This window comes from Pygocentrus nattereri, chromosome 19 (assembly GCF_015220715.1).
Source record: "Pygocentrus nattereri isolate fPygNat1 chromosome 19, fPygNat1.pri, whole genome shotgun sequence".
NCBI lineage: Eukaryota > Metazoa > Chordata > Actinopteri > Characiformes > Serrasalmidae > Pygocentrus > Pygocentrus nattereri.
In genome coordinates, this window is record NC_051229.1 from 14,041,524 (window position 1) to 14,055,126 (window position 13,603).

Below are 13,603 nucleotides of genomic sequence, written 5' to 3' on the forward strand. Positions count from 1 at the left end.
TCCAATCTCTTTTAGGTGGCATCTCCTGTAAGGATATAATCCACCTGTGTGCACCTCCCTCCACTCTTGTATGTCACCCTGTGTTCTTCCCTCTTCTGAAAATACATATTCACCACAGCCATTTCCATTCTCTTTGCAAAATCTACAACCATCTGACCTTCTGCATTTCTGTCTTTCACACCATACATACCCAGCACCTCTTCATCCCCTCTGTTCCCTTCACCAACATGTCCATTGAAGTCTGCACCAATCACTAATCTCTCCTCTCTAGGGACACCATCTACCACTTCATCCATCTTACTCCATAATTCCTCTTTCTCCTCTAACTGACAACCAATCTGTGGTGCATATGAACTGGCCACATTCAAAATTACACCATCAACCTCCAACTTCAGGCTCATGATCCTGTCTGACACTCTCTTTACATCCAGAACACTTTTCACAAGCTGTTCCTTTCGGATTATCCCTACTCCATTTCTCTTCCTCTCTACACCGTGATGGAACAGTTTGAATTCACCTCCAATGTTCCTGGCCTTGCTTCCTTTCCATCTGGTCTCCTGGACACACAGAATATCTACCTTCCTTCTCCCCATCATGTCTGCAAGCTCTCTGCCTTTACCAGTCATTGTCCCTATGTTCAGAGTCCCTACTCTAACCTCCACACTCCTGCCTTTCCTTCTCTCTCGCTGCCTTCTAACCCGCCTTCCTCCTCTCCTCTTTGATGGTCTTCGACCTACAGTAGTCCAATTTCCACCGGCACCCTGCTGGTCAACAGCACCGGAGGCGGTCGTTGTTAACCCGGGCCTCGACCGATCCGGTATGGCAATCATATTTGTAATCCGCATGATAGTTTTGGCAGATGTTTTGCACCGGATGCCCTTCCGGACGCAACCCTCACCATTTATCTGGGCTTGGGACCGGCACCAGAAGTACACAAAGTACACCCGTAATGGCTTGTTTGCCACCTAGACAAAATAAATACAAAAAATACATTGAGCCTTTATTTTGTATGAATACAAGCCAGCTGACAGTTGCAGTTGTATTGCACCACACACTATGGGCCAGATTTACCAAACAAAATGGCTCAGCTGAGGCATCGATGGGTACGCAGAAGGCTTTGCACATGCACATGATGAGCTGTAGGTTTGAAGAACACCACAAGGTGGCAATGTTGTGATGTGCAGTGCAAGATCCTGTAGCATCATGAAGTTAAGTGCTGCTGCAGAATGTGTTGCCGTGTGACTGCTGATAGACATCAAGTTCAAATTTATCTTACACATGCTAGTACCTTTAGCTGAGCTGACATACAATATTTCCAGAAGTATTCACTCACCCACCCAAATCACTGAATTCAGGTATTTCAATCACTTCCATGGCCACAGGTATAAAACCAAGCACCTAGGCCTGCAGACTACTTCTACAAACATTAGTGAAAGAATGGGTCGCTCTCAGGAGCTGAATTTCAGTGAATTTCAGCATGGTACCGTAATAGAAGTCCAGTCATGAAATTTCCTCGCTACTAAATATTCCACAGTCAACTGTCAGTGGTATTATAACAAATGGAAGCAATGGAAACAATTGGGAACGACAGGAACTCAGCCATGATGTAGTAGGCCACATAAAATGACAGCGCGGGGTCAGTGCAGAGGTCACCAACTTTCTGCCGAGTCAATCGCTACAGACCTCCAAACTTCATGTGGCCTTCAGATTAGATCAAGAACAGTGCGAGAGAGCTTTGTGGAATGAGTTTCCAAGGCTGTGCAGCTGCATCCAACCCTTACATCACCAAGCGCAATGCAAAGTGTTGAACACCACTGGACTCTACAGCAGTGGAGATGTGCAATTTGCATGACTGCATTGTGCCAAGTGTAAAGGTTGGTGGAGAAGGGATTAAGGTATGGGGTTGTTCTTCAGGAGTTGGCCTTGGCCCCTTATTTCCAGTGAAAGGAACTCTTAATGCTTCAGCAGACCAAGAGATTTTGGACAATTTCATACTCACAACTTTGTGGGAACAGTTTGAGGATGCCCCCTTCCTGTTTCAACATGACTGCACACCAGTGCACAAAGCAAGGTCCATAAAGACATGGATGAGCAAGTTTGGTCTTGAAGAACTTGACTGGCCTGCACAGAGTCCTGACCTCAACCCAATAGAATAATAATAAATAATAAATTACATTTATACAGCGCCTTTCACAAATACAAGGTCACTTCACATAGCCAAAAAAAAAAAAAAACACTATACAGAGGAGGAGGAAGAAAAATGTGCATTTAACAGAAAAGTCTTTAAGTCAGATTTAAAAGAAGAAAGAGAAGAGCAGTCCCTGAGGGATTGAGGAAGAGAATTCCAGAGTTTGGGGGCCATGGCACTAAAGGACCTCCCTCCCAAGGTGGAAATTCTGGTGCGTGGAACAGCAAGTAAGTTTTTGCTAGAAGATCTGAGAGAGCGAGTGGGAGTGTAAGAGGTCAGCAGTTCTCTGAGGTAGGGGGGAGCAAGGTTATGTAAAGCTTTGAAAGTGAGAAGTAAGATTTTAAACTTTATACGGGACGGGACCGGTAGCCAGTGTAGCTGGGAGAGAATGGGGGTGATATGAGCTGAACGCTTAGTGTGGGTGAGCACTCTAGCTGCAGAGTTCTGAATGTACTGTGACTTTCGGATAGACTTTACAGAGAGACCAACAAAGAGGGAGTTACAATAGTCAATGCGGGACATAACGAAGGCATGAACCAGAGTTTTGGCATCTTTATCAGACGTAAATGAAAGAATGCAGTCTTGGTGAGGAATTTGATGTGCAGATCAAAATGAGTGAGACAGAGATATCATTCAAACCAGTAGAGCAGAGTAAAACAAGAGTATGACCATGAGTGTGAGTTGGAAAATCAACATGCTGCATCAAGTTAAAACACTCTAAAGCTGAAAGGAACTCAGTTGTGAAAGAGCATTCAATATCCATGTTGATACTGAAGTCACCAAGCACAATTATGGCAGAGCAAAGAGATGAGATGATTGTGAGGAGTACATTAAGATCAGACAAGAAGTTAGCAGCAGGATTGGGAGGGCGATAAACTAACAGGAAACAGTAAAGGTGAGGAGGAAACAACCTTCAAGGCAATATATTCAAAGGTTGTAGTACTGAATAGGGAAAGTTCTCTGACCGTTAAACTGGAATGAGGAACCACAGCCAGACCACCTCCTCTCCCTTTCAGTCGGGGTTTGAGAGATAACTGTAGCCTGGGGGCGTCAGCATGTTTAAATGTAAGTAGTCACCAGGTTGTTGCCAGGTTTCCGAAAGAAAAAACATATCCACGTTTTTCTGGGTGATGAGGTTGATTAACGAGGCTTTATTGGTTATGGATCGTGCGTTAAGATGGGCGAGGTTAAAGCAGCGACGGCTGGGAAGAGAAGGTTAAACCAGATTTGAAAGTGGACGGAGATGGCCATGATTTACTCCACGGATGGCTTTAGTGTCACGCTGGCGAGCACGATTATATGTCCATATAGTCGGGATCCGCGCATTAGAGCCATCACGGCCAAAACTAAACGAAGGTCCTCTTTTTGAGCGGTGGATGTAACGTGGACGTCGAGCAATCCCAAGTGTCCGGCAGAGATTATATGACGCGGAATCCAAGCGCGCATGGCAGGCGAGGTGTGTAAGTTCAGTTCGTGAGTATTTAAACATTGCCAGAGCGTACAAACCAAAAATGAGCAGCACGACTCGAGGCCAAAAACAAAAACTCTGGACACCGGCCGTGGACATGACGGAGAAGAGTGAACATGCCAGAGCTCAGACCGCGCACGTTAGCAGGGAGTCAGCGGGTTTGTAAAAAGTATTAAAAAGTAATAAGCTTCATCTGACGAGGTATTAAATTTTCGAACCCTCATCCAACTGCCTAGACGTTTTTGAATTTGTGTTAAGTGCAGGCCTTTCTCCTAAAATTCCTTAAGTTAGATTTATTTTTATGTTGCTAGCAGTGATATGACGTGACGTGGCCTGATGTTTGTTCGCGCACGCGCCAGTCACCTAAATACCCGGCTGGCTTGCCGCCAAACCTGTTAGCGAAACACTGGGAAAGTGCAAGTTTTCCGACGTCTGGCTTGACCACCCAAGATTTAAAGACTGGCTTAGGCCAGTGGTTAGCAACAACCGAGAGGCTTTTTGCCACGTTTGCAAGAAGACCATCAACATACTCTGTATGGGGTTGAATGCGGTAAAATCGCATATGGAGTCCGCTAACCACCAAAGGAGGATGCACAGGCGTGGGGAGCAGCTTCCTATTTCAATGTTCTGCGGTACATCGCCGACATCAGCCGCCACTGCTTTGCCGTCAACTGCTCTCCCTACCCGGACTACTGCTAGCAGTTTTCCAAGCGATAGCATCGTCAACAGGTGCTCAGATGCCAGACAGCAGCAGACCCAATGCCCCGTCACCACTGCCGCTACGTTGTGAGCTGAGGTGCTGTGGTGTTTGGCCCTTGCAACGAAACACCACTCTTTCAGTTCTAACGAAGGCATTGGAGAGCCTTTTCGCAATATGTTTCCAGACTCCAGCAAGGATAAAACTGCTTACTTTATCAAATTTGGTATTGCGCCATGTTTCAAGAAGCAGCTGGTGAAGACCATAAACAAAGCTGGGCCGTTCGTTCTAATGTTTGACGAGAGCCTCAACCAATCCTTAAAAAAAAACGAAACAGATGGACATACATATTCGTTTTTTGGAGGATGGCTGTGTCAGGTCAAGATATTTTGGCTCAGAATTCCTGGGACATGCAACAGCTGATGACCTGCTGCAGGACATCAAAGTAAGTTTATTTTCTTATTAATCATTCATGACTAGGCTTGGGCGATATGGAGAAAATGCCTTGTACCGCGGTTTGACAAAATACCGGCGATATATTTTATTTTTGCATTTGTACATGTATATTTTATTTACCTGGTGGTTATTTGGGTAAACCGCAGCGTCTCTGAGAAAATGCAGCCCGATTCACGTGAGAGTCACACAGGATAGCATCTAAATGTAACAGGGAATTACTGCAGGAATAGGGAATTCGTAGGAATTTACACCATCTCCCCAATGCATTTCCAACCCTTATTTGAGCGGAGACTTTGGAGCTTTTAACTTTCTTTTAAGTTAATTGAAACCCAGAAAGAAAGAAGTCAGATAAGATAGTACTTTATTCATCCCCGTAGGGAAATTCAAGCGTCCCGTAGAGCACAGACAGATGTCCAGCCGTCTGATTGTAAGGTAACTAAAAAGCTAGCGATCGCCATGGTAATTGTTCTGTCCTTATCAGGCGCTCATTTACTTGACTAGACAGACAGCTAACGACAGAATGAATTCCTGAGGCAGAAGTGAGTTTTGAAAGTTTACTCCAATCTTCAGATACACAGAATTCTTCCTTGGGATTCGTAAAACTAAATAAACAAACAGAAATGTACATAAAAGTACGTTTGCTTTGTCTTTCTCCATACACTCACAGTAGCATACGCATTGTATGAGGAAACGAACATGCTAGCTTGCTAGCGCTACATGACTTGCTGAAACTCTTCAGACATTCTATTTACACAAAAAATGATATATTGTTCTCCTGCAAATTAACTTAAGATGCATAAGGCATAAATTGGTCCTTAATACACAAAATTACAAACATTATTAACTTACAAGCAAAGCCTTTCCAAGGGCAAGAACAACCTAAGGATGAGCACCTCTTCACCTTGGCATGGTCTGACTCAACTGAAGTAATGAACTTCCTCCTCTAGCTGAATATGACATCACAGGAAGTTACATCAACTGAAGGTAAGTGTCAAAATAAAAGCAGGCTTAATAATGAATATTTCCCCCACTAGAAAACACTAGGTGGCGCCAAAACCCAAAAAGGTTCCAATGCCGTGACACTCCCCGCCTGGTATTGTACAACTGCAAACTATCTTACGTGAACGCACAATTAAAGTCTCTAAACACAGTCCTGGGACTCTAAGGTGTCGCGGGACATGAGAAGCACCGTTTCAGATACAGGCCTCTGGTAGGTCTTAGCTGCTCCATTCTTGAAGATCTCGATCTCGACTTTTCTGACCTTACCATCTTTGTCTGGAAAGGTGTTGTGGATGAGCCCAATTGGCCATTCGTTGCGATTCACTTGCTGGTCTTTCAGCAACACCAAATCCCCAACTTGGAGGTTTGGCCGGTCGGCCTGCCACTTCCTCCGGCTCTGAAGCGTCCCAAGATACTCCCGTCTCCATCTGTTCCAAAATATGTCCGCGAGATGCTGCACCTGCCTCCATTGCTGCCTGTGCAGATCTTTTCCGTCAAAACCACCTGGGAAAGGAGGAGGAGAGTAGACCTTTTGGGTAAGGAGCATTGCTGGCGTGAGCAGGAAAGGTGAGTCTGGGTCTGTCGTGATAGGGGACAATGGTCTGGCGTTGATTATGGCTGTTATCTCTGCCATGAGAGTGGAAAGCACTTCATGTGTCAATTGAACATGGCTAGACTGGAGAAACATTGCATCTAGGATGCGTCTGGATATCCCAATCATTCTCTCCCAGCTGCCTCCCATGTGAGAGGAATGAGGTGGGTTGAAGACCCATGCGCAACCTTCTTCTCCGAGGTACCTTCTGATGTTGGACAGGTTCGGGTCTGTCTGCAGGAACCCCAGCTCCCTGCAAGCACCAACAAAATTGGTACCACAGTCTGATCGGATCTGTTTGGCAGGTCCACGCAAGCTGATGAACCTCCGGAAGGCATTAATGAAACTTGAGGAGTCCATTGACTCAATCAGCTCAATGTGGATGGCGCGTGTACTAAGACACGTGAAAAGGACGGCCCACCGCTTGCTGTTTGCATGGCCTCCCCTGGTGCGCCGCGTGACAACTGGCCAAGGACCAAATACATCTAGGCCCACAAAGGTAAAGGGAGGTTCCATGCTCAAGCGATCAGGTGGTAGGTCTGCCATCAGCTGAGTGTTTGCTCGGCCTCTGAGTTTTCTGCAGGTGATGCAGTTGTGCAGGACATGCTTGATCAATCTTCTTGCTCCAATGATCCAATATCCAGCAGATCGCACTGCTCCTTCAGTGAAAACTCGACCCTGGTGCATCACTCGCTGGTGATGGTGCTCTACGAGCAGTTTCGCAACGTGACCCCCTGGAAGAACATGAGGATGTTTCTCTTTGTATTCCAGATCGCCATGTCTGAGCCGTCCTCCTATTCTAAGCATTCCTTCTTTATCACAGTAGGGACTGAGTTTGTGCAGAGGACTGTGAGTGGGGATGTCTTTTCCACCAGCTATGCAGGTAAGTTTTTCCTTGAAGGCCTCTTTCTGCACACTTTTGATGATTACTTTTACTGCTTTTGCCAGCTCTTCAACGCTGCGTGGGTGTTTGCAGTAATGCCATGAACGGCATGTCTGATCCTGAGCTTTGTTTTTGACGGATTGGACAATGTGGACTAGCACGCTCATGGCCCTAATCAGCCTCTCCCATGAAGAAAACCGTTCGAACCTCTGACATCCAAGCTGAGGCCAATTGATGAGCAGGTGAGTGGCAGTTGCTCGTACCTCTGCATCCCAATCAGCGTCAATGAGTTCATAGGCATCTGTGTCTGGGTCTCTGTTGGCATGTGACAAGAAGGCAGGTCCCTTGAGCCAGGCGCTGTCACTCAACATGGCTGCAGACACAGACCGAGTGCCTATGTCGGCTGGGTTAGAGTTTGTGGAGACATAGTGCCACTGCTTGGGTTCTGACGATCTTCTGATACGTTGCACCCTGTTGCCAACATATACATAGAACCTCCTGGTCTGGTTACTAATGTATCCAAGGACTACACGACTGTCTGTGTAGAATTCAACAGCATTCAGATCGATGTCCAATTCCACTGGTGATGACCTCTGCGATTTCCACAGCTAAAACAGCAGCACCCAGTTCTAATCTGGGGATGGTGTGCGCAGACTGTGGAGCTAGTTTAGCTTTGCCCAGTACAAATCCAACATGAGGCTTCTCTTCTGCATCAATGACTTTGAGATAGGCGACAGCTGCAATAGCTTTCACTGAAGCATCTGCGAAAACATGTAACTCTTTCCTTGTAGCCGTTGACACTGAAGTAGCAGCATAAGGTCTTCGAATCTGTAACTGCTGAAGATCACTGAGAGAATCTCTCCATGCGCTCCATTCAGCTTCCCTGTCTGCAGGAAGAGGAGAGTCCCAATCCAAAGCCTTCCTGGAGAGTTCTCTGAGCAGCATCTTTCCCTGAATTGTGACTGGCGCAGCAAACCCCAGTGGATCAAATAGTCCGTTGATGGTGGCTAGGACACCTCTCCGTGTGTAGGGCTTGACTGTGTCAGTCACTTGGAAGGTGAACGTGTCCTCAGTTAAGTTCCACCTTAGGCCTAGGCTTCGCTGGATAGGTGTTGCATCAGCATCTAGGTTGAGTTCTTTGAGCCCTTTGGCGCGGTCGTTGACAGGAAATGCTTCCATAACTTCCCTGCTGTTGGATGCCACTTTGTGGAGACTGATGTTAGATGTGGCAAGCATCTTCTGTGTCCGTTTCAATAGATCGATTGCCTCGCTGGCTGTGGGTCGTGACAGAAGCCCATCATCCACATAGAACTCCCTCTCAGTGAAGCAGCGCGCATCAGAGCCAAATTCCTCTTCGCCATGAGCTGCAGCGCGTCGAAATCCATGTATGGCAACTGAAGGAGAAGGACTGTTGCCGAATATATGAACCTTCATGCGATACTCACAGAGGTCATCGGCGGGATCGTTGTGCTTGTGCCAGAAGAATCGCAGGAAATCTCGGTGGTCCTTCCTGACAACAAAACTATGAAACATCTGTTCTATGTCCACAGTCACTGCAACGGCTTCACGTCTGAACCGCAACAAAACACCGACCGAGCTGTTATTTAGGTCAGGTCCAGACAGCAGGACGTCATTGAGTGAAACGCCATGGCTCTTCGCACTTGAGTCAAAGACCACCCTGATTTGGTCAGGTTTCTGCGGGTGGTAAACTCCAAAGATCGGTAAATACCAGCACTCTTTCCCAGCTGGGAGAGGAGGAGCCTGCTCAGCGTGGTCACGATCCAAGATGTTCTGCATGAAAGTGACAAAGTGCTTCTTCATTTCAGGTCTTTTCTCCAGAGTGCGTTGGACAGAAGCCAGCCGCGTGAGTGCCTGGTCGCGACTGTGAGTTAGGCGTTCGCGAGGTGTTCTGAATGGAAGTGGGGCAACCCAGCTGTTTGCATTGTCCATGAACATCTCTTTCCCCATAAGCTCTAGGAACAGTCTGTCTTCCACCGAAAGTCCTATCTTGCTGTCATCTTTGGTTGTTTCAAAGACTGTGCTTCCTAGTATACACTTGAAAGATCTGCGAAGGTCTGGAACGGCTGTCTGTTCAGACAGGGACCCAAACTTTTCTTTGACATGAAGCTTGTTAGGACAAGGGCTGAAGAAGGAAGGGCGTTTGTTTTCTAGGATGTTGGTGTGGTAAGTTTGAATAGCTGCAGGCCTGTGAGTGCTCCCTAAGCAGACGTCACCTACGATGACCCATCCCAGGTCCACTCTCTGTGCATATGGAGTATCATGTGGACCATTCCGCTGCTCTCTCACTTTGTGGACTCTTAGTAAGTCGCGACCCAACAACAGGAGGATCTTGGCCTCAGGATCCAGTGATGGGATGGAGTGAGCTATGGGTTTGAGGTGAGTGTGATATAAAGCCGCTTCAGGAGTTGGGATCTCAGCACGGTCGCTTGGAATGTTGCTGCATTCAATTAGCGTGGGCAAGGTGAGCGTTGTAGTTCCATCTAGTGACTGCACAATGAACCCTGTGGCTCTTCTACCCATCATCTCTGTTGTCCCAGCACACGTACGCAGTGTGAAGGGTGAGTCTGATCCCTTGATGTTGTACATGTCAAAGAAGTCAGGTCTTGCAAGAGTTACTTTGGTCATCTAGAACCGCATAAGCTCTTGTCACTCTCTCTGGGTGTGCTTCAGGAAAGACCTTTACTAAGCAGATCTTGGAGCAGGAACGTGGACTTTGACCCTCTCCGCACACCTCGGTGCAGCTTGACTCGACAGTTAATGGTGGTGTTTCTTCCGTGCTCTCCCCGCCATGCCCAGATGTCGCCGGTGGCGGTCCAGGATGGAGAGCTGAGACGTGATTCTCACTATCACACTCCCTACACTTAATGACTGCGGTGCACTCTTTGGCCATGTGACTTGTTGAGGAGCAACATCTAAAACAGACACCGATGTCCTTCAAAAGGGCTTTACGTTCCTCTAAGGGTTTGCTGCGGAACCCTCTGCAGCGCTTGAGAGGGTGCGGCTTCTTGTGAAGGGGACATTGCTTCTCAACATCACCAGCTTTGTGGCCTGAAACCTCCCACTTCACTTTCTCCTGTGATATATCTGTCTTGTGGGCAAACACTAGACTCTTCTGCGGTTTCTTAGCAGTAGCACTTTGCTTTAGGTACTCTGTGTTACCAGGTTGCAGCCTGAAACCCGGATCATTGCGTGCTCGTGCCTCATCACAGACGAACTCACAGAAGAAGGAGAACAGAGGGAAGGTTACACCATGAGTGGTCTTGTACTTGAAGCCCTGTCTAAGCCACCGCTCTTGGAGGTTGTATGGTAATTTCTCCACTATAGGAGCGACACCACGTGCAGTGTCTAAGTAGCTAAGGCCAGGGAGATAGCCTTCTAGCTTTGCGGCTTTTAACTCATGAAGGAGGTCACTGAGTTCTCTCAGCTTCACTGGATCCTTGTTGGTGACCTTTGGGAAGTTTGTGAGCCTGTCGAAGAGTGACTTCTCTATAATCTCTGGAGAACCGAAGCATTCCTCCAAGCGTTCCCAAGCCTTGGTCAATCCGGTAGAGGGGTTACCTACATGCACAGCTCGTATTCTCCTGACATGCTGTGCAGATTCTCGCCCTAACCACTTAATCAGGAGGTCCAGCTCTTCACTGGCACTGAGGTGTAATCCAACGATGGCGTTGATGAATGATGATTTCCACGCCCAATAGGTCTCAGGAGAATCATCAAACTGTGAGAGGCCGGAGGTAATCAGATCTCTGCGTGCCAAGTATCTAGCTACATCGCTAATGTCTGGACTGCCATCTACTGGCTGTTGTGAAACACCTTTGAGAGGTGAGAATTGTCCTGCACCAGCTGTAGATCGCCATGGAGATGTGTGATGAGGTATAGTCTTGGTGGGTTGCGGTGCTGGTCTGGCAAGTTCAGGCATTTTAGAAGAATGAGCTTCAACTGTGAACTCAGTAAGACGCAGTCTTGGGGGAGACTCAGTTTTCAGCACATGAATTATCGGTGATATGGGTTGTGCGCGTGGCTTAACATCTTCTGTTAGCTGTAGCTGAACATACTGACGTGTTCTCTCTTCCACTTCTTGCAGGAATGATTTATCATCAACCACTTCAGACTCCTCTGCTGCTTCAAGCGCACTAGCTTCTGCTAAGGCAGCTATCACCTCCTTTTCATGTCTGAGTGTGTTCAATCTAGCTTCGATTCGTGCTTTTTCAATCAGAACATCTGACTCCTTCTTAGCAAATTCAGCCCTTGCGCAGGCTGCCTCCACCTTAGCATAAGCTGCGGCTATGGCTCTGCTGCTAGCTGATGATTTGCTTGACGAAGATTTACTGGAAGATGCACGAGCAACTGACCTTGTTTCCACAGTAGAGTGATGTGCTGACCCTTCCAATGCTTTTTTTCCATCCATCATTCAGATGTGCGAACCGGGTATGAGCAGCGGTGATGATGATGAGAAGTAGGACGACAATTGAAGATTACTCTCCTTGTAAAGGTTCTGCCCGCTGTGCCGGATGCTTTTTTACTGTTCTGTCCTTATCAGGCGCTCATTTACTTGACTAGACAGACAGCTAACGACAGAATGAATTCCTGAGGCAGAAGTGAGTTTTGAAAGTTTACTCCAATCTTCAGATACACAGAATTCTTCCTTGGGATTCGTAAAACTAAATAAACAAACAGAAATGTACATAAAAGTACGTTTGCTTTGTCTTTCTCCATACACTCACAGTAGCATACGCATTGAATGAAGAAACGAACATGCTAGCTTGCTAGCGCTACATGACTTGCTGAAACTCTTCAGACATTCTATTTACACAAAAAATGATATATTGTTCTCCTGCAAATTAACTTAAGATGCATAAGGCATAAATTGGTCCTTAATACACAAAATTACAAACATTATTAACTTACAAGCAAAGCCTTTCCAAGGGCAAGAACAACCTAAGGATGAGCACCTCTTCACCTTGGCATGGTCTGACTCAACTGAAGTAATGAACTTCCTCCTCTAGCTGAATATGACATCACAGGAAGTTACATCAACTGAAGGTAAGTGTCAAAATAAAAGCAGGCTTAATAATAAATATTTCCCCCACTAGAAAACACTAGCTGGCGCCAAAACCCAAAAAGGTTCCAATGCCGTGACAGTAATGCTTTTAAATGGATAAATCGCCATCTCAATAAAATGTCACCTTGCTAGACAACATAACTACTGTCACTTAAAATGAACATTTCAATCTCACATTCGTTTGAAACAATATGCAAGTTGAAGTCCATACTAGCCATATTCCCATTGTTACTCAGGCAAAATCGGTTGACGTGCTAACGTTAGCAAGCTAGCTATCTCGGTTAAGTGTCAACTATCTGTCTCGTGTATAAATATGGGAGCCGTTGGCATCACACCCACGCAAAAAACATAGAATTATATTCATAGAATTATATTTATATAATTTCACTGGTTATTTAGATATTTAATATTAGGACATCTAGCACTCCTATTCAGGAGACCGTAGCTGTATTCTGTTACAAAAAAGGCTGTGTTAGAGATGGCAATACGTCCATATTGCACTCTCACCTCAAAGTATGCCATTCTGCAACATAAGACCGTCATGGTAAACGTAAATACCGGCAGTCAAGAGTACACCACGCTATGAAAAAATGTATACCGCCCAAGCCTTGTCCTGACATATCCATCTCTGTCAAATGTTACCCAACACCTGGCTCATGTTTTACTAAAGGATAATTATTCTTGTAAGTATAGGCTAATGTTGTCTAAATGTTCAATTTGAAGCATACATTACTGTTTGTCTGTATATGCAGTTTACTTCGACAATAAGTGTTTATTCATCCAATCTTTCTTCTGTGTGATGATTCACAGGAACATGTTGTGCAATTGAACATGAGGCAGCTTTTGTCGGTCGGAATGGATGGCCCCAATGTAAATTTTAAGTTCTTAGATCTCCTTCAAAAGGAGCATGCTGAGCTTCATGGAGGTGCTCAAGTGATAATGGTTGGGAGCTGTGGACTACATACCCTCCACAATGCCATGAAGGCAGGCTTTATAGCCTGGCAACTTGAAAAACTTCTGCGAGCGATGCATTTTCTGTTCCACAATGTTCCTGCCCGGAGAGAGGACTTCACGAAGCACACCAGCTCCTCTTGCTTTCCCCTCTCCTTCTACGGCCATAGATGGGTGGAGAATGTTCCATGCACATACTCACTCACCTTACTCTACAGAGATCTCTTTCTGGGTGGTTCTGTGATGACATTGTTATAATTAAAAATGTGGTATATCTTTGAAAAAA

The 13,603-nt window shown here is 46.1% G+C and overlaps 1 protein-coding gene and 1 long non-coding RNA gene across 2 annotated transcripts; both read right to left on the minus strand.

The window, feature by feature from the left end:
• Positions 1 to 5,349: 5,349 nt before the first annotated feature.
• LOC119261623 lies at positions 5,350 to 7,654 on the minus strand. Its single transcript, XM_037531233.1, has 2 exons — positions 5,659 to 7,654; positions 5,350 to 5,411 (listed from the first exon to the last, which is right to left on the minus strand). The coding sequence occupies exon 1, from the start codon at positions 7,652 to 7,654 to the stop codon at positions 5,951 to 5,953; it is 1,704 nt and encodes a 567-aa protein (XP_037387130.1). The 3' UTR covers positions 5,350 to 5,411; positions 5,659 to 5,950.
• A 4,249-nt stretch (positions 7,655 to 11,903) lies between these two features.
• LOC108417336 lies at positions 11,904 to 12,353 on the minus strand. The gene is made up of 2 exons (XR_005129125.1): positions 12,213 to 12,353; positions 11,904 to 11,965 (listed from the first exon to the last, which is right to left on the minus strand). It is a non-coding gene; the product is annotated as an uncharacterized LOC108417336 (long non-coding RNA).
• Positions 12,354 to 13,603: the final 1,250 nt, after the last annotated feature.